At 39.2% G+C, this 27,578-nt stretch overlaps 2 protein-coding genes and 1 long non-coding RNA gene across 5 annotated transcripts in view; 2 read left to right on the top strand and 1 right to left on the bottom strand.

Moving 5' to 3' along the window:
• SHLD2 (shieldin complex subunit 2) overlaps positions 1–27,578 on the top strand; it is a 165,824-nt gene that overhangs the window by 28,623 nt on the left and 109,623 nt on the right. The gene's annotated exons all lie outside the window — the stretch shown is intronic.
• GLUD1 (glutamate dehydrogenase 1) overlaps positions 1,322–27,578 on the bottom strand; it is a 39,115-nt gene continuing 12,858 nt past the window's right edge. Inside the window, exons 2-13 of the mRNA XM_057530493.1 lie at positions 25,557–25,637; positions 24,966–25,021; positions 23,765–23,828; positions 19,102–19,196; positions 14,175–14,354; positions 12,806–12,943; positions 11,240–11,377; positions 10,828–10,908; positions 9,496–9,619; positions 8,592–8,683; positions 3,616–3,678; positions 1,322–2,702 (exon numbers count right to left, since the gene is read on the bottom strand). Coding sequence (XP_057386476.1) covers positions 2,583–2,702; positions 3,616–3,678; positions 8,592–8,683; positions 9,496–9,619; positions 10,828–10,908; positions 11,240–11,377; positions 12,806–12,943; positions 14,175–14,354; positions 19,102–19,196; positions 23,765–23,828; positions 24,966–25,021; positions 25,557–25,637 — 1,232 coding nt within the window. The 3' untranslated portion in view covers positions 1,322–2,582. The remainder of the gene's footprint in view (positions 2,703–3,615; positions 3,679–8,591; positions 8,684–9,495; positions 9,620–10,827; positions 10,909–11,239; positions 11,378–12,805; positions 12,944–14,174; positions 14,355–19,101; positions 19,197–23,764; positions 23,829–24,965; positions 25,022–25,556; positions 25,638–27,578) is intronic.
• On the top strand, positions 23,536–24,863 carry LOC130705009 (uncharacterized). The gene is made up of 2 exons (XR_009005598.1): positions 23,536–23,616; positions 24,533–24,863. It is a non-coding gene; the product is annotated as an uncharacterized LOC130705009 (long non-coding RNA).

Raw genomic sequence — 27,578 nt, 5'->3', positions numbered from 1 at the left:
ATAGGTAATTTACTTAAAGCTTGTGAATTAAGATGCAGGCTTTCTTAAAACTTGATTTTTGTTTTTTTTTTAACTTCCCTAAACTTCAACTATCAAGGGGTAATTAGAACACATTCTGGTGTAGGGGTTTGAGGCAACAGTTAAATAAGTGCTACAAAAGCCATCTATGGCTATTTCAGAAACAATTAACTTTAGAGTATTATACATAAGTTTTAAAAAGAATTTTATAAGCAGATAAATGAGAACATTTCAGTGAAACCAAGAGTAATTGACCAGAATTTTCTTATAACTCAAAACTCCAGGAACCAAAGTTGACACACTAGTGCTGTTGCCTTTATATAGCTAGTATGAACAATACCAGTTTTCTGACAATATCAATAACACCCATTAATGTATGTCTTTAAAATACCACTATAAATACTCCCAATATGTTAGCCGAAGGCCACACTAAGATTTATCATTCCGCTTTCACGTGACCTGACTACTCACCCACCTGGTACTGTTCCAAATATTCTGGAACTTGCTTTCACATCACTTTCCCCCTATTTTATTCATTTTTAAAAATATTTATTTGGCTGCGTCGGGTCTTAGTTGTGGCACATGGACTCTTTGTTGCGGCATGCGGGCTTATCTCTAGTTGTGGAGCGTGGGCTCAGTAGCCCCACAGCATGTGGGATCTTAGTTCCCTGACCAGGAATTGAACCAGCAAACCCTGCATTAGAAGGTGGACTCTTAACCACTGGACCACTAGGGAAGTCCCTCTCCCCTATTTTAATGTTCCATCTAGAGTGCAAGTAGATATCACTGTGCTCAGGAAGGCCAGGTGCCATGGGCTTGTTTATCTACTCCTTGACCCGATGCTCAGAACCATGGAAAGGCAGAATCAGGACAAAACAAAGTCCAGCTGAAAGTTATGTTTCAGATTTGGCAGCTATGTAAGCTGGTGGAATCAGGTCTAGAATCCACTTCTGTTGATTACAGTTAGTATTGTCTTGTTACATCCCGTGGCTAAATTATTAAAAATGAACCGTAATCAATGAAACCTTCCTTCGTTAAAAAGTACCTATGTATAAAAAGGTATATAAATTATGTTAGTATATCAGCTTTAAGCACTAGAACCTCTTCCCCAAGAATAGCCATCGATATTGTTTCATAGAATGAAACACAAAAGAATTCAAGAATAAAATTTTGGCAGCGCAAAACATTATGGAAAGAAATGTTATATAGGTGGTGGTTTCAAAAATTTCAGAAACCCAATTATAGTTTTATCATCTACTAAAAGACACAAATACATCAAATACAAAAACACAGAAAAGAAACATAAGCTTTGGAAAAGGTAGTCTTTTTAATAACTGCTTTTGTCACCAAGTTAAGTCATGCAGTTACAAAGTAGTTAGAAATTTCTGAAAGGATATTATTGTTAAAAAAAGAAAAGCTAATTCTTACATAAATAATATCTAGTACTTCATTGGGACACTACTGTTCAAAAGGCCCTGGCCAACTCCCAAACAAAACACAACCCCAGGTTGTTTCCAGCCCACTGAGAATGAAGCCGTGTGCAGAAGATGAGGCTTCTAAATGAGGACAAAAAGTCAGGGCGAGTCGGGGCTATTGGCAATGCTCAGAGCCGCCAGCCAGACTCCAAAGAGGGAGCCCAAGTGGTTTTTTTCTGGGGCACTCTACTTGAATTATTGTTCAATTAGTCAACACAATAGATCTTCAAAAGAGGACAATTAATTAACATGATAAGGAGGTTACTGCATTCTTTGGACTATATGTCATAATTGTGGTTAGTAAATTCCGACAGTCTTAACAAAAATAGCCTCCATCGTTTGCAGGTATGAAGATAACTTAATTCTCTACCAGGCTTTTTATTTTTGCTGGATGACAATATGCAATTGACAAGTTATAAATGATACTGTTTTATGTTATAAAAATACTAGCTTTTTTCATTTATTATGTTTACAGGCATTCACTGCTTGAGTCAAGGTTAGGCTTGTTAAGTGATTAAAGGCAATTTTATTACAGCAGCATGTACTTATTTTATTCTAAAAGAATAAAATGAATAAAGAGAGTTTTTTTTTTGTTTGTAACCTATAAAATTGAGTTATTTTGCTGATGTAAGATACCAATAACTCACGTGAGGACCATGCTACCTCCTGAAAATGCCATATACCTGCTTCTTAAATGTGTCAAAGCACCTGATAGATCTGTCCAGAGCTAAAGTGGCAAGTGACTGACTGCTCTTGGACAAAAGGTGCTTTCCCAGGGCTACAGCTGACTGTGCTGGGAAACAGCCATGGAACAAGGCAGCACAGGCAGAGGGAAACGACTTTATTTAAAGGCAAAATGCCCAAATGGCTCTCTGACATAGCTAATTTCTACTATCACTTATTAGCTTATTTATGATCCCCTAACTTTTTTTCTCAAGGGGCTGATTTGGATTGACTTGTTGAGAATGGTGTCCATCATCTATTAAGTCATGAGAGAGAGATTTCTGTGGTTACATGTAAACTTGTGATAGGTCTGCAGATGAAGAGGTGAAGAGGGTAGTGAAGAAGTCAGCTGCAGTCTGGTCCGGTCTATGTGAAGGTCACACCAGCTTCATTGTACACCTTGAAGACTTTCTCGATGGCGTTGACATAGGCAGCTGTTCTCAGGTCCAATCCCAGGTTATACTTCATGGCTGTGCGCATGATTTGCTGAAATGAAGGAGATGTGATGTGGAGATGTGATGTGACCCTGACTCAAGTGGCCAGGCCATGAACACACAAGGCACATAACAGCCTGGTACAAGTTACCCTAGTACCACTTCAGGACCAGACTTGGGTAGCGAAAGAGAAACTACTCAGGCAGTGAAACAACCTTGAGTCAGGAAGGACTAATTCTCTGGAATTAATACAAACTACTGTTTAGGTGACAGGAAGATGTTGCTCTTTAGAATTTAAGATGTGAGTTATCTCTGTGCCCTTTAGACATCCTGTAATCTGGAGCAAGTCTGATACACACTGTGATAATTTAAATGAACTAAGGATGGGATGATGAAAATGTTCTGGAGTGAGTGGTGATGGCTACACAGCCTTGTGAACATACATAGAGGCTGCTAAATTATATACTTTACAGGGGTGAATTTATGGTATGCTAATTATCTCAAAAAAATTAACAAAATTAATATCTGCTTTTGCTATTTCAACTTGATGCCAAGTGGATAGAATCTGAACTCAAAAAGAAATGAAGAAAACTGGACTCGAACTGTGCTTAAGGCTTTGAAATAAGGATCAAGTGGTCAAAAAACCTTTCACGTATACCAAATTCTATGTAGTAAGGTAGCTTCCTGTAGCTACAACAGAGTGGTGCACTGAGCTGCAACCCAGTTTGGCTGACTAAGCTAAACATGATTCCTTCTAACTTGGCATTATTTCCCAAAGTCTGGAAAACATATGGAAGATCCTGAAAACAACGCTCATCATTTAAGACTGAAAAAGCACATGTTTTGGAACATTTAAACACATCGCTATTTTCTGTCACTGCACACACAATCTGGCAGCTGAGATGACACAGTTGAGCTGTACTTCACGTAACTACCAGAAACGCAAACAGCATCTGTGTACATACCCTGGCAGAGCGCTCCATGGTGTAAGCTAAGCCAGAGTGCACAATGTCTTTCTCAGAGGCACCCTGTTAGGAAAAAGAATAGTTTAACAAAACCATAAAGACATGCTTCACCTGTAAGAGCATAAAGGATTCATAAGTCAATATACAGCCAGATAGAATTGTTTTTTGTCTTTCAGGAAAGATATACTTAATTTCTGTATAGTATCTTGATGATACCTATTTAAGTAGTCATGTTTTAACCACAATTTAGTTTTCACTATATTTGACAGCAAACAAATACTCATGAAATTAATATCATGGTAAAACACCACAGGAAAGTATGGACCAAACATAGGCCAAGTAGTGGGCTCAGCACCGGTCAACTAACCATCTGAGATGCAGACCACAACAACATGTTACCCTGTCGGTGTCAGGGTACATTCATCTCTGCTCCCCACCACACCACACAGGGCACCGAAAAGAATCCAGCTACCTCCAATAGCAGCTGTGGGGTAGAATCCTGCCTGTATATTCAGCAATGCCACAAACTTTAAAGCTGGAGGGATCTTAGCAGCTCATAATTAACCACCCTAATTCTTCTGATGAGGAAACTGGTGACCAGAGAAGTTGGCCAAAGTTACATGTAGCTTTTTTTAAAATTTAATTTTACTTATTTATTATATTTTATTTTTGGCTGTGTCTGGTCTTAGTTGTGGCATGTGGGCTCTCTAGTTGAGGTGTGCAATCTCAGTAGTTGTGGCCCACGGGCTTAGTTGCCCTGCGGTATGTGGGATCTTAGTTTCCCGACCAGTGATCGAATCCATGTTCCCTGCAGTGGAAGGCGGATTCTTTACCCCTGGACCACCAGGGAAGTCCCCAGGTAGCTATTTTTAGAGCTGGGATATAACCCAGCATCTCTGACCACCAAATCAGCTCCTCTCTTTCCTTTGCCAATTACCTCTATAAGTCAGTTTGTTTCAATGGGTTCCTCTATCTAATTTGTTTTTTTGGACTGCTTTCTAATGTTAGGACAATAACTATCACCACCACTCTTAATATGATATATATAGCTAGCAAAAACATCCTGATATGCCAAATAAAAACTTGTTGTTGGTGAGCCACTTTTTATATATGCTGAACTTTATCTAATTAATACTTACTCACTTAAGAAGGTACATTTCTGTAACACTTATATCAATTAAGAAACATATGGGGGATTTGCCTGGTTGGCACAGTGGTTAAGAATCTGCCTGCCAATGCAAGGAACATGGGTTCGAGCCCTGGTCTGGGAAGATCCCACATGCCTCAGAGCAACTAAGCCTGTGCGCCACAACTAAGCCTGCGCTCTAAAGCCCGCGAGCCACAACTACTGAGCCCGTGTGCCGCAACTACTGAAGCCCATGATCCACAACAAGAGAAGCCACCGCAATGAGAAGCCCGCATACTGCAACAAAGAGTAGCCCCCGCTCGCTGCAACTAGAGAAAGTCTGCACGCAGCAATGAAGACCCAACGCAGCCAAAGATAAATAATAAATAAATAAATAAAAAAAAAAAAAAAGAAACATGGAACTTCCCTGGTGGCGCAGTGGTTAAGAAACCACCTGCCAATGCAGGGGACACGGGTTTGAGCCCTGGTCTGGGAAGATCCTACATGCCGTGAAGCAACTAAGCCTGTGTGCCACAACTACTGAGCCTGCGCTCTAGAGCCCGCGAGCCACCACTACTGAGCCCACGTGCCACCACTGCTGAAGCCCGTGCACCTAGAGCCCATGCTCCGCAGTAAGAGAAGCCATCGCGCTGCAACTAGAGAAAGCCTGCACGCAGCAACGAAGACGCAACACAGCCAAAAAATAATAAATTAAAAAAAAACTTTAAAAAAGAAAAAAAAACATATGGGTTAAGCTTTGTTTTGTTGTACCAAGTTAGGAACAGGAAAACTTGCTTTACAAGTGGAATACTGCTATTGCTTTCACCCACTCATTCATTCACCAAACATTTACTGAGTACCTACTATGTTCCAGGCACTCTTCTAAGGTACTGGGGACACAGCAGAAAACAAAATAATGAAAATTCTCTGTTCTCCTGGAGTTTATATTCTAGTTAGAGGAGACAGCATATAAAAAACCATGAGGCTGAGTGAGATCACCAAAATTTTGAATTCAGACTGAGAAGTGGTTCAGGGACTGAGGACTTCCAATGTTAACAGGGTGCAGGGATGACAGGGATCAGCAGAAGGACTGGCGAGTGAAGCAGGAAGAAAGCCAGGAGGATGTGGTGTCCTGGGAGCTAAGAAAGATTTCCAGGGGGAGTGATCACACCTGGGAGCAGTGAAGTAAGATGAGGACTGAAAAATGACCACTAGGTTTGGTGATGCTGCCACCACTGGTTACCTTGACAAGAACAGTTTCGGTGGAGTGGTGGGCAGAATAGGAGGTTTGAGTATAGAAGAACTGGGGACAGAGTATACACAACTCTTAAGGAGGTTTGCTATACGGGAAATAAAAATAGCAAGACCTGGAAGGGCAAGTGGGATTAAGATTTATATTTTTTAAGGCAGCATTTGTTACATTGATAGGAATGACTGAATAGAGGGAAAACTGATGATGCAAGAGAAAGGGGAAGGTTTGCTTGAGCAGTGCATTTGAGAGACTGAAAACAGGCCATCCAACGCCCAGAACAAGACTCGGGCTGAGATGGAAGCACAAAGAGTTGCTCAAGAGTACAAGACCAGGGTATAGACACCAGGAGCTGGGTAGATGTGGAAGTTCTCTGACTGCTTCACTTTTCTGTGAATAGATACCAGGTCATGAACTGGAGTGCAGGGAGAGAAAAAAGGAGAAAATATGATATAATTAACCAAGAGAATGAGAGAATGAATGGAACAGGGAAAAGTAGTTTAACTGCTGGGCAGCTGAGAGCTTACTTTAAGTTTGAAGAGTCAGCAGGGCCTCCTGCTACAGCGGAGGAATGGAGGGGGCAGAGAGCTGGATTTCATCAGGGTTCACGTGTTAACAAGGGGGTGTGAGGAAGCAAAACAAGACCAGAGAGTGACTGTAATGATGGTCAATGGAATTTAAGTGAAGACAGGTGTGATGAAGGACAGTGAAAAGATGATCAGGTCAATGATGTTAAGTCCTGGCAGGGCCACAGCATGGCTGGGGAGGGGGAAACTAAAAGCAAGGAGCTGGGGGAAAAAACTGGTTTTTCAACTGACACTTATTACAAGACTCCTGCAATAGGTAAGTCACTAAGAGATGAGAAATAGCATTAAAGTCTAAAAGTAGAAGCACCGAAAGCATTTGAAAACTGGAAGACTGATACATTGGGCAAAGATTATTTTAAAAAAGGATAAAAATGAAAGGCATCACGGCTCTGTCTTCCTAACCAATTGGCTGTCCTCTTTACTCCCTCTCCAGGTTTCAGTCTGATTGACTATGTGGCAGGCATGTGCTGGGACATGGGGTGACCACAGGGAGGAGCAAGAATCCCATCTTAAAGCCGCAGCAACAGCAGGGCCTATAAACACACTAAGTTACTTGTGATGGAAGGATGGATGAAATGCTGGCAGGCAGAGAGGACTTTCAGGAAAAGCCACTGAGATGTGATACTCAAGCAGGGAGTGGGTGTGGGTATTCCAGAAGGAGGGACCAGAACTAAGACACATGGTTCTGGGAAAAAGGAAGGTTCTTTGAGGAGAATTACCCAGAGTGGCAAAAGCATCTTTTCTCCTTCAAAACAAAACCCTTAACATTTCCCCATGTTGCAATATAGTCTTAAATTATTTCCCATGACTGAATATTTCATAAGAAGACATATTATCACTTAGCCATTTCCCTGCCCTCCTCCACACACACACTGGATTATAAAATCAAACCTAATTTTAAAAGTGACTGCAGGGCTTCCCTGGTGGCACAGTGGTTGAGAGTCTGCCTGCCAATGCAGGGAACACGGGTTCGAGCCCTGGTCTGGGAAGATCCCACATGCCGCGGAGCAACTAGGCCCGTGAGCCACAACTACTGAGCCTGCGCGTCTGGAGCCTGTGCTCCGCAACAAGAGAGGCCGAGATAGTGAGAGGCCCGCGCACCATGATGAAGAGTGGCCCCCGCTCGCCGCAACTAGAGAAAGCCCTTGCACAGAAACAAAGACCCAACACAGCCATAAATAAATAAATAAATAAATAAAATTAAAAAAAAAAAAAAAGGTACTGGCATTGGCACTGGTAAAACGCAGTGTCTCCTGCTAGTTTATAAAAAAAAAAAAAAAAAGACTGCAAACACAGTTCCAATGACATGCACAGACTCATTCCTCTCCTTTAAAATTGTTTTCTTAGGATTAACTTCCAGAGGTGACGTTATTATAAGTGTCAAAGGGCAGGAACTCTTTAATAAGTCTTAGGCATTGTCATCAGAATAAAGGTACAACCGCTTCACAACAGACATGGTGAGTATAAGATCCATTAATTGTTTATGCTAGTTTAATACATTAAAGAATCCTTATTTTAATTTATATTTCTTTAACAATGAGGTTAAACATTTTTTTCTAGGCCTACTTCCTCTGATTTTTTTCATGTCACCTGCCACTTACTGGTAAAGAAATCCTCTTTGTAATGTGTATTAATATATCCTGTCCATAGCTAATTAACAACAAATAGCTTTTCTCATCTGTTTTCTTTGACTCTTATTTGTGTCCATATAGTAATTTCAGTTTTTTATATAGGTCAATCTAATGTTTACTTTTCAATTCTTTCCATTTCTCTAAAGCTTAAAATAGTTAAAATACATAATAACTCTTCACCATTATGTTAGAATCACTTGAGTCATCTGTATTGTAAAAGTATCAAAAGCAGAACCATGAATTATTTCAAACTAAGGTTCTTACTCCATTTTTAGAATGTAAGGAAAGAGGAAGTCATATAACTGTCGTGTTGATTACCACGCCTTAATCCCATTTAATATAGCTGGCCTGACCTAAAGAAGAGAGCAGGCAAGCACACTCACCGATATCCTGTCTTGGAACTCTGCTGTGGGTACAATGGGAATAGTTCCACCATGCTTTCCAAATTTCCTTTCCAAACTCTCTTGAACAGACACTATAAAAAGCCAAGAGATGAAGATACGATATTGCTAGTAGAAAAAAAATGAAGTAGAAACAAAAGTAGTCCCAAACTATATCCACAGCCCCAAACACTAATGACATAAAACCTTCAACACTAATAACATAAAAGCGTTACTCACTTAAATCTCAGTTAAAAGGAATAAAGCACTTTGCCAAATTCCTATATAAATGTGAATTTAGGTCACTGCTCTGTTTCCATAACACCCATTAGCAGGGATTTTCCTTGGCTCTTTTAAAAAGAAAATGCTGAGGGAAAAAGGAATGGAAATCGATGCAACACTTCACCCAGATTCTCAGAGTGGGCTCAGTAAAGCTCAGCTGGAGGTCTTGGTCTTATTTCAGCTTGAGGAAAATTCTGGTGTTAACTCTGGAGCCTATTCTAGTCAAAGACAAAACAGTATTCTCATCAGAAGACTCAAAAAGTTCTTGACAATAGATAGGGCTTTACCAAAAGCAACCTGAGATTGAAATGGATGAGTATCGAGTATCAACAGGAGCTCCTGGTTTAAAATGATACTCTTTATACTATTAACTTAGAGATTAGGTTCTGGGAACCAGAACATACTTGCAGAATAAACATTGGAATATAAATATATTCCAGAGAGTTAATATAGTGAATACCTATAAAGAAATTGTATATTTTTGGTCTAAGACTCATGAGTCAGAATAGTTTTCTGTTGAGATTAAACAAAAAGGAAATTAGCCCTTTTATTAAATGCAGGCTTTCCCCAGACTTTTAGATGGCTCAAAAGATTACTTTTGCAGAACAGGATAATCAGAACTTACTGAGCAAGTGGTAGTTAGAATCCCTTTCATATTTGAAGGTCAAACGGCCATAGCTGACATGATTCAGATTCTTCAGCCACTCAAAGTAAGACACTGTCACTCCTCCAGCATTCAAGTAGAGATCCTATACACAAAAAAATGAGGACATGATGGTTTTAATAAAAGCTTACAATGAACGTGAGCTCAGTTTTAATATCAAAGCAGATTAAGCTTCAAGCTTCCCAAATGTATTTTAGATAGTATAAGAAATTTTGCACTTAAACAAACCCCCTTCCCAATACATCTGAGGCTTTTCTCCCTTTGGGGAAAAAAATAATTTATTGGTTTATTAATCAGCAAGCATTTGATCAGGTTTTAGAGCCTCTTCTCCACCAAAAAAATTCTGACAAAATTGCCTGCCCACTAACCACTGGTTTGGATGGTCCAAGGGTGTCTCGCCAGAAGATTAGTGTTTACTCTCCCACTACATAAAGGCAGTCTATTTAAGTTAAACTGAATTTAAGTGCTTTCAGCAAAAGCAGTTCTTCAAAATGCATCACAAGTCCACACTAACTTCTAACTTCCAATGACCTTTTGGTACAGACCCCATGCTTAACCACTGAAAAACTTAAGCACATGTTACTCATATTAGCTTTCTGAGTAAGACAGCAAGGGACATTTGAAAGTTAGAATAGTACTTCTAGCACATTATACATTTATATAACTGGATTTAAGAAGTCTAAATACATACTCAAGAAAGAGCCTGAAGTTGGAAGAAAACGTTCAGGTCCAATATAAGACAGACTTATTAACCACACTTCTACTTTATTTTCTTAAAAGCAAAATAAAGGGACTTCCCTGGTGGTCCAGTGGTAGAGAATCTGTCCTGCAATGCAGGGCACGCGGGTTTGATCCCTAGTCAGGGAACTAAGATCCCACATGCTGCGAGGCAACTAAGCCTGCACACTGCAACTACTGAGCCTGAGCGCCTCAACTAGAGAGCCTGTGTGCAGCAAACTACAGAGCCCACACGCTCTGGAGCCTGCGCGCCACAACTACAGTGCCCACACACCCTGGAGCCTGCGTGCCACACCTAGAGAGAAGCTCGCGAGCCACAGCCAAGAGCCTGTGCGCTGCAACAAAAGATCCCGCATCCCGCAACTAAGACCCGACGCAGCCAAAAATAAAAAATAAATAAATATAAATAAATAAATTTTTAAAAAAGCAAAATAAAGATGAAGAATTCATCACTAAGGCTTGGGAAACTAACAATCCTCCTCTTCCCCCAGTTCCCTGCAAAAGACAATTATGATTCCAAGTACATATAAAATCTGGCAAACGTAGATTACTTACTGGAATAACCATGATGTTCCTCTCTAGGAAAATCTTATCAGCTTCTGGAGTTGTCGGTCCATTGGCACCTTCAGCAATGATCTGCAAGAAAGTCACATAGAGTCACATAGAGAAATGCCAATAACACCGTCCAATCCCCTCCAGCTGAGCTCAAGAGATGTGTGGGGGAGAGGGCTGTGGGAGAGAAGCAAAATCCCACTTTAAATTGTATGCGTGGGGAACTGTATGGCCAAAAAGTTTATCTGGGTTTTTCCATAAGATGGTAACGAACCTGAATGAACTTTTTGGCCAACCCAATACATCCCAATAAAGTTGCTTTCTTTTTTTTAAAAAAAGAGGAAACCCATTAGAGCTTTTCTATGACTCTCAGTGTCACTCCACATTGCTAAGGTTGAACCCATCATGCTGTCACCTTGGCTTTGACTCTGGGTGCATTGGACTTGGTCAGCTGCTTCTCACTGGCAGCAGGGATCAATATGTCACAGTCCGCCTCCAAGATGTTCCCTTCATAGATCTTTGCTTTGGGGAAGCCCAGGATTGTTCCATGTTGCTATAATTGATTGAAAATCAGAATTAATGGCTGCAACAGAGTTTTAAATGTTTATGTTTAGTGCCTATGATATGAAGACTCATTTAGTAGGAGGTCTTTGAGTTACATTAAAAAAAATAAGCAAACAAAATGAAAAGACAACCCACAGAATGGGAGAAAATACTTGTAAACGAAGCGACCAACAAGGGATTAATCTCCAAAATATACAAACAGCTCATGCAGCTCAATATCAAAAAAACAAACCCAATCAAAAAATGGGTGAAAAAAAAAAAAAAAAAAGGGTGGAAGATCCAAATAGACATTTCTCCAAAGAAGACATACAGATGGCCAAGAAGCACATGAAAAGATGCTCAACATCACTAATAATTAGAAAAAAGCAAATCAAAACTACAACGAGGTATCACCTCACACTGGTCAGAATGGCCATCATCAAGAAATCTACAGACAATAAGTGCTGGAGAGGGTGTGGAGAAAAGGGAACCCTCTTGCACTGTTGGTGGGAATGTAAATTGGTACAGCCACTATGGAGAACACTATGGAGGTTCCTTAAAAAACTAAAAATAGAGCTACCATATGATCCAGCAATCCCACTCCTGGACATATACCTGGAGAAACCATAATTCGAAAAGACACATGCCTCCCAATGTTCATTGCAGCACTATTTACAACAGCCATGACATGGAAGCAACCTAAGTGTCCATCGACAGATGAATGGATAAAGAAGATGTGGTACGTACATACGATGGAATATTAATTACTCAGCCATAAAGAATGAAATAATGCTATTTGCAGCAACATGGATGCAACTAGAGATTATCATACTAAGTGAAGTAAGTCAAAAAGAGAAAGGCAAATACCATATGATATCATGTATATGTGGAATCTAAAATATGACAGTCTAAAAAGGATGAAATAATGCCATTTGCAGAGACCTGGATGGACCTAGAGATTGTCATACTGAGTGAAGTCAGACAGAGAAAGACAAACATCATATGATAATTGCGTATATGTGGAATCTAAAAATGGTACAAATGAACCTATTTACAAAACAGAAATAGAGTCACAGATGTAGAAAACAAACTTATGGTTACCGGGGGGGAAGGTGGGGAGGGATAAATTGGGAGATTGGGATTGACACGTATACAGTACTCTATATACAACAGATAACTAATAAGGACCTACTGTATAGCACAGGGAACTCTACTCAATACTCTGTTATCACCTATATAGGAACAGAATCTAAAAAAGAATGGATATATGTATAACTGATTCACTTTGCTGTACAGTAGAAACTAACACAACACTGCAAATCAACTATACTCCAATAAAAATTAATTTTAAAAAAAGCAATGCAAAGATTTCAATAATACTTATTTCAACTTTACAACATTCAGGTGGTCAGACTGTTCAGATATTACATTAACATACCAATTTGAAGTCTTCCAGTTCCTTTGGGTCAATACCATCTGGATTCCATATGCTCCCATCAGATTCACCAACACCAACACATTTAGCACCAAAACGATGTAAATATCTCATAGAGTGCAGGCCCACATTACCAAATCCCTGTGAAGAACAGTTGTACATGAAACAAAAATCAAAGTCCTAGCACAGATGATAAATGTCATATTCTGACCAATACAGTTCTGTTGGTTTAGAAGTAATTCTCAAAATCCTTTTGATAAAAGAAACAATGTCTCCAACAATAAATTTCTGTTTTGGAATGTGGAACCCAACCCTTTGTCCTCTGTGATAATGAGTCCTGAGGACATTCAGTGACATGCAGCCTTGCTGGCCTATAAAGAAACGGTAGTTGATGCCAACGACGCTACCTAGGACCTCAGTTCCTGATGACCAGATGTCCTATGGTTGTGAAAAGATAAGTCAGTAATTGGGAGGGGTATGGGTTTTATTTTAAAGTAGGAGTCAACTTAATTTTGATTCATCTAAGTAAACTAATTAATCACCACACGAAGTTGAAATTTGGATCATTGTGTAAACCTTTCTGTATACACATAATAGTTTAAGAGATGTCCCCTTCTGGATACAATTTCAATTTAAATATCAAATAAAAGAAGTTGGTGATAGTTTCATATGTTTCTGAGAGATACTTGGTTTAGTCCCATGAATCTTACCAAGGTTCAAAAAATAAAGGATGTATTACTCTTCATATGTCCATTTTAAAACTTAAGAGATCCAAAGAATCAAATTTTAAAAATTGCAAATCTAGGGGCTCCAGTCGAGGAGGAGTACAAGGATGTGCAACTCACCTCTTCCCATAAATACATCAAAAATACATCTACAAATGGAACAATTCTCACAGAATACCTACTGATCACTAGACCTCAAATACCTGAAAGGACAAGAAAGATCTCCATATACTCAGGTAGGACAAAAGGGAAAAAAAAAAAAAAAAAAAGGAACTGGGATGGGACCTGTGCCCCTGGAAGACAGCTATAAAAGAGGAAAGGTTCCCACACTCTGGGAAGCCCCATCACCGGTGGGAAGATCAGAAAGGGAGCTTCAGAGGCTCAGAGGAGAGAGCAACAACTGGTTTGTGGAAGTTTGGGATTAGCACATGCAAACTATTATATATAAGATGGATAAACAACAAGGTTCTACTGTACAGCACAGGGAACTATATTATAACTGAATCACTTTGCTGTTCAGCAGAAATGAACACATTACAAATCAACTCTACTCCAATAAAATTTAAAAAAACTGCAAATCTTAAAACACTGAAAAACTTACTATTACATGTGTATCAGTCATTCTTTAAGAAAGCAAACATTTTTACCTGAACAACAAATGTTTTATCTCCAAATCCTGGTGTCATTCCTAAAATACTCATGTAAGAAGCTTCATTGATGAAGTTTTCAATCCCATGGAAAACTCCCCGACCAGTAGCAGAGATCCGTCCGTGGATTCCACCCTGACTGATGGGCTTACCGGTAACACAGGCATGGGCATTAATATCCTGCAAAAAAAGGGCAAAACTTAAAAGATGAAATGTCAACATCAATTTCTATGATGAACCAACATAAAGCAGCGTTAAAGTGGAAACACATTCTCATTTAACTAATATGCTCATTAGGAGTGTGTGTGTGTTTAAGGTATACTTTCATCAATAGGGATAAGTCTCACCTTTTCAAATTTCTGTTCCTAGAAAATATATAATAAAGTAGACTATTTTCTGATGGGAGAAACAGGGTTTTTAGGAATTAAACATCAAGTAAATACAAATAGCAGTATCACAAAAGTAGAGATAGTTCAGCTTAAAACTATTATTCCTTCACCAAATGTTTAAGCCCTACTAAGTAAGGGTATACATGTCACCTGTAGTTGTCTTAAAATTTATCATAAGACTTGAGCATGTCACCAAAACAGAACCTAAGATAGGAAGAGCCATTACGGTGTTCATGGATGGGAAGACTCAACACTGTAAAAATATTTTTCTACCAAACTAATCTAGAAGTTCAATTAAGTGTCACTTTTAACAAAGAACTTTAAGAGATAACTCAAGTTCACCTAAGAGTGGATTAACAAAAGTATTCAAGAAATAAGAAAGAAAACAAAGTAACTAAGCTTTGCAGGGCAACTAGAATACCTATCAAGATAAAAAGCCATTAATCCAGAAATTCTAATTCCATACTATATATACAATTGTATATATACAAAAAATTGTGTATATATATAGTATGGTATTACTGGAGTTAAAAAAAGGGGTACACGTGGGTGAGACACAGAGGACCATGCCCATGTGTCAGCAGAGCACCTCCTGTAGTAGCTGTTAGCTCTAAGAAGCTGAGTGGGAGAGTAAGTCTTCTCCATTCTGTACTCTCTGAATCGACAGTGTGCATGTATTCTGGTTCAGAAACAAGTACAATTAGAAGGAAGAAAGGGGCTTGGGAGGGCTTCCCTTCCAAGGGATAAACTGGAAGCAACCAGTTTAGCATACTGTAAACTGTAGCAACCAGAACAGTGCATAATAGACAAATCTACTGTCTTCTGTGGGACAGGAGAAACTAGAGACAGTCTTATTGTATATAGGAAATCAATATTAAATACAGGAAGCATTTTAAATCAGTGGCTAAAGTATGGACTATTTAATAAATTTGCTGAGGCAATTTGCTACCCATGTGAAACAAGATAAAGTACCTTACTTCATATCATATTCCCTACCCCTCAGTGTATGTTCTAGCCGGATAAGTTAAAAACTGTTTAAATAAGAACTTTTAGAATTGTATTAGCTGTATCATTACCAACAAAAAGAACAAAAGTAAAAAAACCAAAACAAAACAGTCCAGTAAAGTGATTTATGGAATTAGTAGTTTTCCCACAGTTTTCCTTCATGAATAGTTAATGCTTATGAATACAGAATTGCAAACCAAGTAAGTGCCAAATGCTTTTGAACAGAGAAAATGCAAATGCTGGAGCTGACAGCAATCCTGTCTGAGGTCAGGCACGGTGCCGGTTGGCTGGCTGGCTGCCTGCGAGATGCCCAGCATACCTAATTGCTTTGGAAGCCTGGGCCCGGGTGGAGAACTCGCTTGCTCTCCAGCACCCAAACTTCAGGGCTAGGCAAAAGGAGCTGCGTGTTCAGGTACACGTCTGAAAACAAGAAACAAAAACTGCGGCTTCTTACCTTAGGCTCTGATTTTGTATTTCCTATCACTTTAAGAAGGACAGTCTTTTACCAGTGTTTAGTCCAAGGTTTAGTTGGCAGGGCCTCACAAAACTTTCTTTTGTCACCTTTGGGAGAGAGCTACGAATAACAATGTACTGCCCACTGTTTTGTACTATTCAGTCTAATGCCTTGCTTAAAAAGAATGAAAGACCATAACCAGAGCTCATTTAACGTAAGAAGGTGACATGGAAGAGCAACCTTTTGGGAATGGCAGTCAAAACCAAAATTCTTTGAAGTGTCTTATACTGCTCCTGTTTTATTTCAGGGGATTTGTGGAATTTACCTGGTTTAGTGTTTATAAGTATTTATTTTTTATGCTTACTGAGGGCCAGTTATAATTATACTGTCATTCACTTAATCCTCATGACTGTCTCATGAACTAGGTGCTATTATTATTGTTATTTTACATATAAGGAAAGTGAGGCACAGAGAGCTTAAGGCACTTGCCCCAGGTCACAGAGCTGGTATGTGAAGGAGCCAGTCCCAGAATCCAGGGTGTCTGAGTGTGCTCCCAACTACACACTACATCACCCCCCAGGAAATGAGACAAGCCTAAATTCCCCCATTAGATGCCCCCTTCCTTCCTTTTAGAGGAAACAATATTCCTCCTCTTCTAAGGCCTATCTTTCCACTGGGGCCCTTAAAAGATGAATCTGTGGCCCACACCAATCAACATGCCAAGAACAACAAAAACCTTTCTCTTTAGACAACAGGCACCTTTCAAGCTGTCTCCTCTCTAGCGCCATTTTTCTTAAGTGAGGGCTACTCTTCATGCCCTACTTCCCTCTCAACACGCCCCTGCAGTCTGGCTCCAACCTCACTATTCCAATCTAGTTGCTGAATTGGTCTCTTCTTAGAACCACCCCCTCAGAACATCCACAACGCGAAGCTCTTGGCACTTCTCATTCTTTTCTAACTAATTGTTCCTTTCCTCCACCCCCCAATCACTCTTCTATCTGTCCATTCCTCTCCAACTCTATGGCAGGCCAATATCATCTCTTTTGGGCTCCTGTGTAGTCTCCTGTCCCCAACAATCCCATTCTCTGCTGCACAGAGTGAAGCTTACTGTGTCACACACCTGCTTACAATTAGCACTTCACTGGGTTCCCTCTGTTTTTAGGACAAAGACCAAAGTCCTTGCTGTCGCCTACAAGGTAGGAATCTGGCCCGACTCTCCTCTGCTGGCCTCTCTCACGCCCGCCCTCTCTACCCTGGCCACCATAGTTTTCCCTCAGCCTCTCAGGTTCACCTCGTTTCACATCAGGACATTTACCCAGGTGCTTCCTTCTGCTTCCAACCCTTGGCCAGTGCCACTTCCGCTGGTTGATGTGTACTCATCTCTCAGAGTGCAGACCAGAAGGTTACATCTCAAGGAGGCTTTTCTGATCCTACTCCAGAGACGTGGTCAGGCCCCCAGCACTCTTCACAGCATCAAACCTTTTCCTTCTAGCCTTTACCCCAATTGTACTGAACTCCTTGCTTGCACGTTAAGCCTCCCATGTAGTAAGTGCTCTCTCTATATTTTTAAAATAAATTGTGAGCAGTTAGGGTAGGGGGTCCCTGGAGAAAGAGAACGAGGCATGGCTTTCTTGACATGAGAAGCCATTTTGTGATCTAAGCCATTTTGATATCAAAGCCTGTCTACAATGCTTGTACTTGAACAGGTCTCAATAATTAATGATCTTAAGGGAACAGAAGAATGTTATCAAGCAAGAGAAGTAACAATAGCCAAGATAATTTATCAGTTGTAAAGACTCCCTGTTCTGTTTCAATGGTAAAGATAAGCCTGAAGTGCTCAACCTTCAGATCAACTGGAACCTAAGGGATGACGATGTTGACCTTTTCTGATCTTAGTGACTTCAATCAACTAAAGCTTGGACTCTGCCAACCACCCAAGTCCTTTCATGAATATGCAGGTACCCTTAACTTAAAACTTCCCCAATTTTGCTGTTCAGGGAGACACTGCTTTGGGAAAGATCCCAGTGTTCTCCCTACTTGCTGCAAGTAATAAATCCTACTGATCTTTGGCTTGGTTGTGTCTTTTGGCTTGACACCCACCAAGAGGTGAACCCAGTTTTTGGGTAACAAAATGTCTTTTCAACTCACTTTCTCTTCCTACTCCTTAAGTGTTTTTCAAGGTTCCATCCCTTTGAAGGACGAAGTTAGTTGTTCTTCTTGTGTTCTGCATTAATGGCACTACTTCTGCTCAGTCCCCAGACTTTGAGTCCTCCTGGTTCTTTCTGACTCAACCCTGTTCTTTTCCTTGGTCCCATAGATGCAACCCAGTCCTGCTGAGTCTACCTCTGTCATGAGCCAATGCTTCTCCCCAGCCCTATCGCTACCGGCTGTGAAGACAGACACTGACACTGTGGAGGCCATCTCTTTGCTCCAGCCTAACACTGTTGCTGGCCCCTCTCCCCTAAGGAAGGGTCAGCATCAAAGGCTCCCCGCTGACTAGCAAGTAAAATAAAAACACTGGGACTTGATTATTTTTCTACTCTTTCACTTACTTCATCATTACCACCTTTCTAAATGTGCCTTATCTTCAGACAATCTGAGCTCTTTCTACAGTTTCCCCTCCTATCCTCCAAATCTTCATGTTTAAATTCTATCCACTTTCAATGTCCAGCCCTGACCAAATACCTCTTCCAGGAAGCCTGCTTTTAGAAACTCTCCACCCTGCTATTACACTATCTCCATACCTTATCTGTTAATGTGTCTTAGTTCCTTTGAGGGAAAAGCCCGAATTGAATGCTTCCTTATTTCCCTTTTACTGTCTTGTAATGTATCCTGCCCTGGGAGGTGATCTTTGAGGGCCCATCCCAGCGGTCAGGATAGGGTTGCATATGAGTAAAAGCTCAATCCAAGTTCACTGCATTTATGATATAAGATAGACAGAAGTAATACATAAAATCACGATATGATTAAAGGAGAGGAGAAAAACCCAGTGAATTCTCCCCTTATACATACCATCATTTGAACTGTTATTTCTGGTAGATAGCAAATGAAGCCCTCAGAGCTTTTGGTGGGTACTCACATAGTGCCCTATGGTGCTAGCATAGGTGTCAGCAATCCAGGACATCTCCCGCTCGCCTGTGCTCATGTCTGGGGCAGGCACATCAATGCCAGGACCTGGGGGCATAGGGAAAGGGCATCGCACCAGTTTTTAAGATAAATGCATCTCAAACACATAGATCCTTGCAATTCTCTATAATAACAAAGCTACCATGGCTAGAAATCTTTAGATTTCATCTAGGTTACTAATTCAAGTCATAGAAATACTTATTAAATGTTTCATTACAAAATTTACAAATACACAGTGTTACATGATAGCTTCTCCCACTGGTGTTCACTTGCTACGTGAAATTAGCTATGCACAACTGGTAAGCCACTCAACAGACTTCTGAATGTTGCAAGCATAGGCAAACCAGTTTAGCCTCTCTTGACCTCAGTTCCTTAAACTGTACTTAGAGATAACAGTACCATAAGGAGGGCTGTTATGGTTAGAAAATTTATGTGTATGAGACAGCACAGTGACATACTTGCTTACTGGGGGTGTAAGCCCTCCTCACCAAGTAGAAAAAGGGAAAAGACACACTGCTGAAGTATTATGTTAAGCCCCATAATACCTTTATCCGTGACATAATGCTGCTTTGACCTATTATTCAAAGCTTACTCTGTACAGAAAGTTTTAGGCCTTGACTTTCAGTTCCTCAGATCAGCAAATAAAAAGTTTGAGGATAACAAGAAGCTAGCCCACAGGCAGCAACAAGTGCCAATGACAGCACTAATGCTGATGTCCAGTGAGATCTCAGATGGAAATGTATTAAATGGTGCCCACTCAAATCTGTAAAGGCAGGAATACACAGAAATATACCCATCAAAACAGTAAGAATACAATACAAAACAGCCTAATTATTTAATGGGTCATCTATACAAAGAAATACTATGCAGCCATTACAAAGAATGATGTACATCCATGTAAATGACTTGGAATCATCACCAAAACATACATGTGGGGAAAAAAAGCAGGTTTCATATAGCATCTATAAGTTCCCATTCGTATAAAGTTCTCTTTATATATACCAATGTATAATAACTGTACATATTTCCATGTGTATACATGTATGCAGAGGTTTAGAAAATATGCACAAACTTTTTCACTATGTTTAGATTTCAGCATTGTTTATAACTTTCTATATTGTTTTAATTATAAAATACAAACTCGTTATCTTTATAAAAAGAAAAACACAACTTTTAAATGATTAAACTATTGTCTCCCAAATTAAGTTCTTTCTAAGAGCTATACTTGAGTTCTTCCTATAATTACTACTTTTAATCAACAGAATAAGGTCCATTCTAACATTCTTCTACATTTTAGGGGCCCAGGCCCTACATATGTACTTCTTTATACAAGTTGTGATGTAACGATACAGGATTGGTGTAAGACAACTTTGAAATGGTCAAAGTTTTGTTTTTTACACTCTTGCTCCCCCTTCCGTACCCAACCTGTAACTCTCCTATGTCCTGGTACTCTTTTCCTTAGGCATCTTACAAATATCAAGAAGTCTAACTTCCCCCAACCCACCCTCACCCCATACAGCTTTCCTGCTTGGAACAGTTAATGCCATATTCTAGCCTCATCCTCTGACAAAAGGGCTCCACTGTTCCACTGGCTCACAATTCCCATTCCTTTACAGTGACATACCTCAACTGGAGGGTAATACAAGTATATTTAATCATATTGCTTTTCTCCTAAGGTATAAATGACAAATTGCTCCCACATCTCTTTAGAGGTATCTACAAAAGTATTATGCTTGTTTTCAGCAATATCAAGTGTTAAATAAGCTTGTTGCCTCAAATAACAATTCTATTTGGAGAAGGGCAAGTTTGAGGTATGTACTCTGTAAATCAAAAATGTATAATAATAAATTGTCTTTCAAAAACAATTATTAGTCTAGATATGCTGAAGTCAGATAGCTCCCCCTACCCAAAGCAAAATCACAAAATATTATTAGGCTTGTGAGTTTTCTACTCCATACAAAATCAATGTATAGGGATGCACAGATTATAAGCAATTCCTGGATTACAGGTAAATTCTCAAATACCTACAGGTATGAAAGTCCATCCTTTTAAAAACAGGTAACTACCCTTAGGAAAGTTAAAATGCCATCACTCAATCCCATAACAGTATAAATAAGATAAAAAATTGGCTGAAAAAAGCAACTGCTTTCACAGAACATGAATGTAGGGGTAAAGCTAAGAGGGTAATTTTGGTGCATAGAGATATAGCGGATGAAAAGGGAACTTCACAGTTTACAAAGGTGGTATCTAAACTCACATAACAGAATTAACACCCTTGCACAAACTAAGAAAGAAGAAAGAAAGAAAAAGAGGAAGGACCACTTCTCAACTCATTCTATGAGGCTAGTATTATCTTGGTATCAAAGACTTCTTAAGAAAAGAATACGGCAGACTAATATCTCTTAGAACAGTGTCAGAAAGAATAAAATACTTATGAATAAACTTAACAGAAGTAGTGTGAGACCTGTACACACAAGCCCCAACTACTGAAGCCCGCGCACCACAACGAAGAGTAGCCCCCGCTCGCCGCAACTAGAGAAAGCATGCGCCCAGCAAGGAAGAGCCAACGCAGCCAAAAATCAATAAATAAATAAATTTAAAAAAAACCCCAAACAAATAAATAAATAAATAAAATGTATGTTTTAAAACAAAAACAAATGGAAAGACATTCAGTGTTCATGGACTAGTTTAAAGTGGAAAACAGAATAAGGTATGAATGTTCTCCGTTGGATGAAAAGTGGCATTGTTGGGGGGAAAAGTGCGGGGGTGGTGGTGGTGGGATGAATTGGGAGATTGGGATTGACGTGTATACGCTGATGTATAAAATATACACTATATATACACTAATATGTATAAAATAGATAACTAATAAGAGCCTACTGTATAAAAAATAAAGCAAAATTCAAAAAAAATAAAAAGGTTAAGATGGCAACACTCTACAAATAGGTCTACAGATTCAAAGCAACCCCTATCAAAACCAGAGCTGACTCTTTTTGCAGAAATTGAAAAGCTGACCTTAAAACTCATATGAAGTGACAGAGCTAGGACCCAGATTCAGGTCTAACTCATAATCTGAAACTCTGGAAAGGGAAGTCAGAAAATAACCGAAATGACATCAGTTCCAAAGGTTTCCTCAGGAGTAGTTTTGTGCCCTAGAGAGGGAAAGAATGCCAACTGCATCCCTCTTATGCTACAAAGCTTTCTGGGCCCAGATGTCAGTTTAGCTGCATGGTGGCTTTTGCACATAAGCAAAGAAGTCAAATTGCTAATATTTAAGCTTTCAGCGTTTCAATGAATCATTTTTTAACCTTTGCAATTACAGGGTTCTTGTCAATATAGAGAAAATTAAGCTGGATATCCTCTATATATGGACAATAAATACAACTGAATAAAGTCTGAAACCACTCAAGACTATTAAGTACGTTTGATATTTAAGCTAAGAGTTTAAGCTAAGTTATGATATAAAAAATTATGAAGGCTATCAGAATTAGTAGATATTTCTGTGAAGGAGGTAGTTATCTCATTAACTAGTGCTACCCCTGTACAATGACTGTGTAAGTAAAGCTCACAGCAGTGCCAGGGAGGATGCATGCCAAGAATCCAAATGCCTTTTAAATTATAAAAGACAGGACAAATCTAGTAAAGTTCTAGTGTTACTTAAAAGGGGCAGATTTCAAAATAAGGATATAGTAAGTTCACAGGAACTTGTCAACAGTGAGAAGAATACTGGGGAAGGAAAACAAGAGGGACAGGAAAACAGGAAAAGTAGATTTTCTTTCCTATTTTAGTCAGTCTTCTTAGTTTTAACTATTGTTAAAGGGGCAAAATTCTATTAAATGATTTTTTTTTTTTAAAGCAAATCAGAATCTTTCCAGGACAAGAAAATAAATAGAAAGACAATTTGCTTGAAATTTAAAGATTAAATAATAACTATATATTACAGAAAAGAATATTCACATCTCATACACAAAATAACGTATGACATGGATAATAGCGTGATAGAAAATCAAGAAAATGAAGATCAGTACCCTCAGAAATTTAGTCCGAGTAACAAACATTAGGAGCCCCAGGAATGCTTAAAATCAGCCAGTGATGGCACAGGGAGTCATCAATCAGCATGAGCCTCCACACCTCCCAGCCTGTGCCCACTGCTTTGAAGCGAAAGGCCTGCTTAAGCCTCCAATTCCAAACAGCATCAGTTTTCTCACTGCTTTCGCAACAGGATTACTCTTGCAAAACTGCTTTTTGCATATTAAAAATTGTTTATAATGCAGGCATTATTTAGTTCCTAAAGTCTTTTTGGATGTCACAGTTGTGATTGCGCTTGTTGTTCAATGCTGTTACACTGATCAAAAACCTTTATTATGTCTGTACAAGGAGAAGAGGTGGAAGTGACCTCTCCTGGTATCCACACTGTATACTGAGAACCTGAACTTTTCTATTAGAGAGGTGTCATGAACAGGCCCAGGTATGTTCACCATGTTTAACACAGAACCCAATTTCTCAAAGTAAGGACAAGTCTCTCCATGCATGTATAGACAAAAGCAGGAGTTTAAATTAAGACAATTACTTTTTAGATGTTACCACTCTGTGGAAATCTACATGGCAATACATACCAATAAAGCCCTTCTTTGCCAGCTCCATGGTGAACCTCCTTGTGATCTTTTCCAATTCATTATCCTATAAAGGAAAAAGGTGAAACACAAACAATAATGAAAAAATAATTTTTGATAGAAAAACCACTTGTGGAGATAATAGTTGCATCCTATTTTCTACTTATAGGACATTTTCATATATCTTCTTGTGTACTCTTCAGAACAATTCATAAAGTAGGTATTTCCATTTTAAACGGAAATTAAATTTTAAATTTCTGAGAGACTAGAAATTAGGTTACATAAGGAACAGGTAGTAGCACTAAGGCTCAAACCTGTTCTCCTTGTATTAATATAGGATCTTATGAGCAATCCTTATGGTGTATTTTCATTTAAATTGCAAATTTAAAAAATAAAATCATATACATTGTTCGTATACAGGTATTTATTCACATAATTTATTTAACTTAATACAGAGGTTAATTAGCAGCTTAAATTAACTTGGAATTGAAAGGATAAATAATAAAATTTTTACCAAACTAGTTAAGATATGTCACTAGAACCTTGGGATCCCAACATAAAAATCTCAGAGCACAGTTATATTTATATTATAGTCGTATATAACACGCATGAATATAAATGCTTAAGAATATGAAGGTATACTAATTATACTAATTACCTTTTAACCAAGTAAGAAAATGAAAAAGGACACTGATGTAAGTAGGTGACCTTTCATATGGCAAAACACTCAATGAGTTAATTATCTGCTTGTTTTTCCATTACTTTTAAAAGCAACAGGACGACTTCCCTGGTGGCGCAGTGGTTAAGAATCCACCTGCCAATGCAGGGGACACGGGTTTGAGACCTGGTCCAGAAAGATCCCACATGCCGCGGAGCAACTAAGACCGTGCGCCACAATTACTGAGCCTGCGAGCCACAACTACTGAAGCCTGCGCACCTAGAGCCTGTGCTCCGCAACAAGAGAAGCCACCGCAATGAGAAGCCTGTGCACCGCAACGAAGAGTAGCCCCTGCTCACCACAACTAGAGAAAGCCCACGCGCAGCAACAAAGACCCAACGCAGCCAAAAATAAATAAAGAAATAAAGAAATTTATAAAAGCAACAGGAACCATTAATCTCACTGGTGTAGGGGATACACAGAAGTCCAGTAATTCCAAGTCCTTTGTAAATGCACCATGTGCACTAATGTCACTTTGATACTTACGGTATAGTTCCTGGGATTGATCTTAACACCAGCTTTGGCACCCCCAAATGGCACATCTGAAAGAGAAGGCTGAAAGTTATTCCATATAAAGGCTAAAAGAATTCAAAAGGCAGAAAGCACTGTGTAATGTTATAAAAGTATGATACTTTTAGCTTTAGTTTCAGAAAATTCAATAGATAAACCCACAATCTCTTCTAAAATGTTGTACCTTAAAATTCTAGTGAACAGAAACTAGACTAGGCAAATTACAATGCATATTTAATCAGTGTGCTTTACTATTTCTAAAATGTAATGGCATATTTATTTTCCTTTTACTATGATTTGGTCTTATTTACAGAGTATAGAAAGGGATTTAAACAAAGATCTACACTTAAGGAAAATTCAATTAGTTCCTATAAAGTTCCCCATTAAAAAAAAAAGACTAAATCTTAATTAAGACTAATTGAAAAATGATATAAGTCAAACTGTGCAACCTAAAAACAAAAACAAAAAACCCCCACTTCTGATGAGGTATATTTCTCTAACAACCTTGTATGCAAACATATTTCCCCAAAGAGTTCTTATTAGGTAGCAGCAAAGGAGACCACTTACCAACCACTGCACACTTATATGTCATCAGAGAAGCCAGAGCTTTTACTTCATCTACACTCACATCAGTGCTGTAACGGATACCTGGCGGTTTAAAAAAAAGAGGGGGGTGAGAAAGAAGGGGACGTATTTAGAACATCCTTCTGGCATGTTGAAAAAAAAAATGCTAGAAATTGAAAATGTCCACACTTTTTATGGTTATTTTCAAGAACACCTAAAGTAGCTTATGACTAAAGAGTCAATAGGGGGACTTCCCTGGTGGTCCAGTGCTTAAGATTCCATGCTTCTGCTGCAGGGGGGCTCGGGTTCGATCCCTGGTTGGGGAACTAAGATCCCACATGCCGCGTAGCTTGGCCAGAAAGAAAAAAAAAGAGTCAGTAGGAAAAAAGCTGCTAATTAGATACCCAGAAAGAGCGACAGAATGAGCACTGAATTTGATTCAAGTATTTTCATATTTAAGAGAATAAAATTGGTGAAGTTCAGTGTTCGCTTTCTGGTACGAGTAGCATCAAGTAGGGTTTCTGGGGATTTCGAGATAAGATAGCCCTGTCCTTCAGGGACTTATAACCCAGTGGGAAATAACAGTAAATATGATTTCACAGACAAAAATTACCTTCAAAGGAATGTTTTTTACACTTTCAGGGAGGCAAGTAACTCCATGGAGGCTTTTCTTTCTTTTACTTTTTGCTTTAGGTGACTTGGTAGCAGAGAGTTCAAGAATTTTGCTATAGGCAAATGGATAGTTAACAGGCTTGACAGTTTCAACTTGAATATCAGATGTCTAAATAGAGGTTTTGGCTTCAATGGGGTATAACCAAAGAGATCCTTACCTGTAACTCCCTTCACCAACTGCCAGCCTCTTTCAACCAAGAAATGAGAAGCTTGACAAAGTCATCTCTCCTTCCTGGAAATGAGCAATTCCCTTCACTCTTCTATAAGGATGGGAGGTAGCCAAGCAGACAGGCAACTCGGAGTCTTAATGCCCCCAATCCTCTACCAAACTAGATGTTTGGTAGAGGGGACACAGAAAGCGGGTATACCCACTACTTTGGTTTTGGTGGTCTTAGTCAATAACCCTTCCAAGTTTTGCAGGGTTAAGCCACCTCTCATCCTTTTAGTCCATTGCTTCTCAACCCCAAGGAAGAAGGCCTGAGTGAGGCTGATGATTGCACACTGCTTGGGGCTCCCTGACACTGAGTCACAAGTATGGGGGCCCAGGGACACCTCTTAAAGGATTCTGGGAATAATAGTTTTTCAGATAGAAATACACAGTATTCTCATGGACCAGCAGTTTGAGAAAACTCCCTTAGTCATTTAAAAAAGCTGGCTTCTTGGATGTTTCCGAAAACACCTATCTAAACATAAACGACACGTTTCAAGAGAATTTCATCTGTCGGTATATGATCATAAACAGCAAATTCTGAAACTGAACATATTTCTTTGTCCCATCAGAAAAATAAAATGAATTATTTAGAAAAGCAAGCTCTTAGAAAACTGTATCTTGCATATAATGGGTTCTCAGATTATTTGTGGAATAAACTGTTATTAAAATTTTAGAATGAGAAATGACAGGGTTTTGGGGTTTTTTTTTTTTGCATATAGCAGATATCTGTTGCTATAAGCTTGCTTCCTCATTTTGTTCAGGTCTTTATTAAAAACTTTCTTCATTCTGAGAGGCCCTCCCTGACCACCCCTTTTAAAATAATTTAAAATAGCACTTCCTCATCCCCACTCTCCAGCCCCTATTTACTTTAAATTGACTTTATATTTGTTTACTCTCCAGCGTCCACCACCACCCACCCCCACCCCAGCAAATCAGCACCATGAAGACAGACTTTCTTTTGTCTACTAATTCTTGGTGCCTAACACAGAAAATTTGCATGCATTAGGCACTCAAATACATGTGGAATAAATATGACTATTTCTTGACTCTTAAGGTAGAAAGACAGAATCCATGTTAAAATTTTGACATACATGTAAGTCAGTGCCTGTGCATATCATGGAAGGAATAAAAAGCACTAAAAA

The sequence above is a fragment of the Balaenoptera acutorostrata genome, chromosome 16, assembly GCF_949987535.1.
Source record: "Balaenoptera acutorostrata chromosome 16, mBalAcu1.1, whole genome shotgun sequence".
Classification (NCBI taxonomy): domain Eukaryota; kingdom Metazoa; phylum Chordata; class Mammalia; order Artiodactyla; family Balaenopteridae; genus Balaenoptera; species Balaenoptera acutorostrata.
Note: the sequence above shows the minus strand (reverse complement) of the source record. Positions and strands in the feature narration are given on the sequence as shown.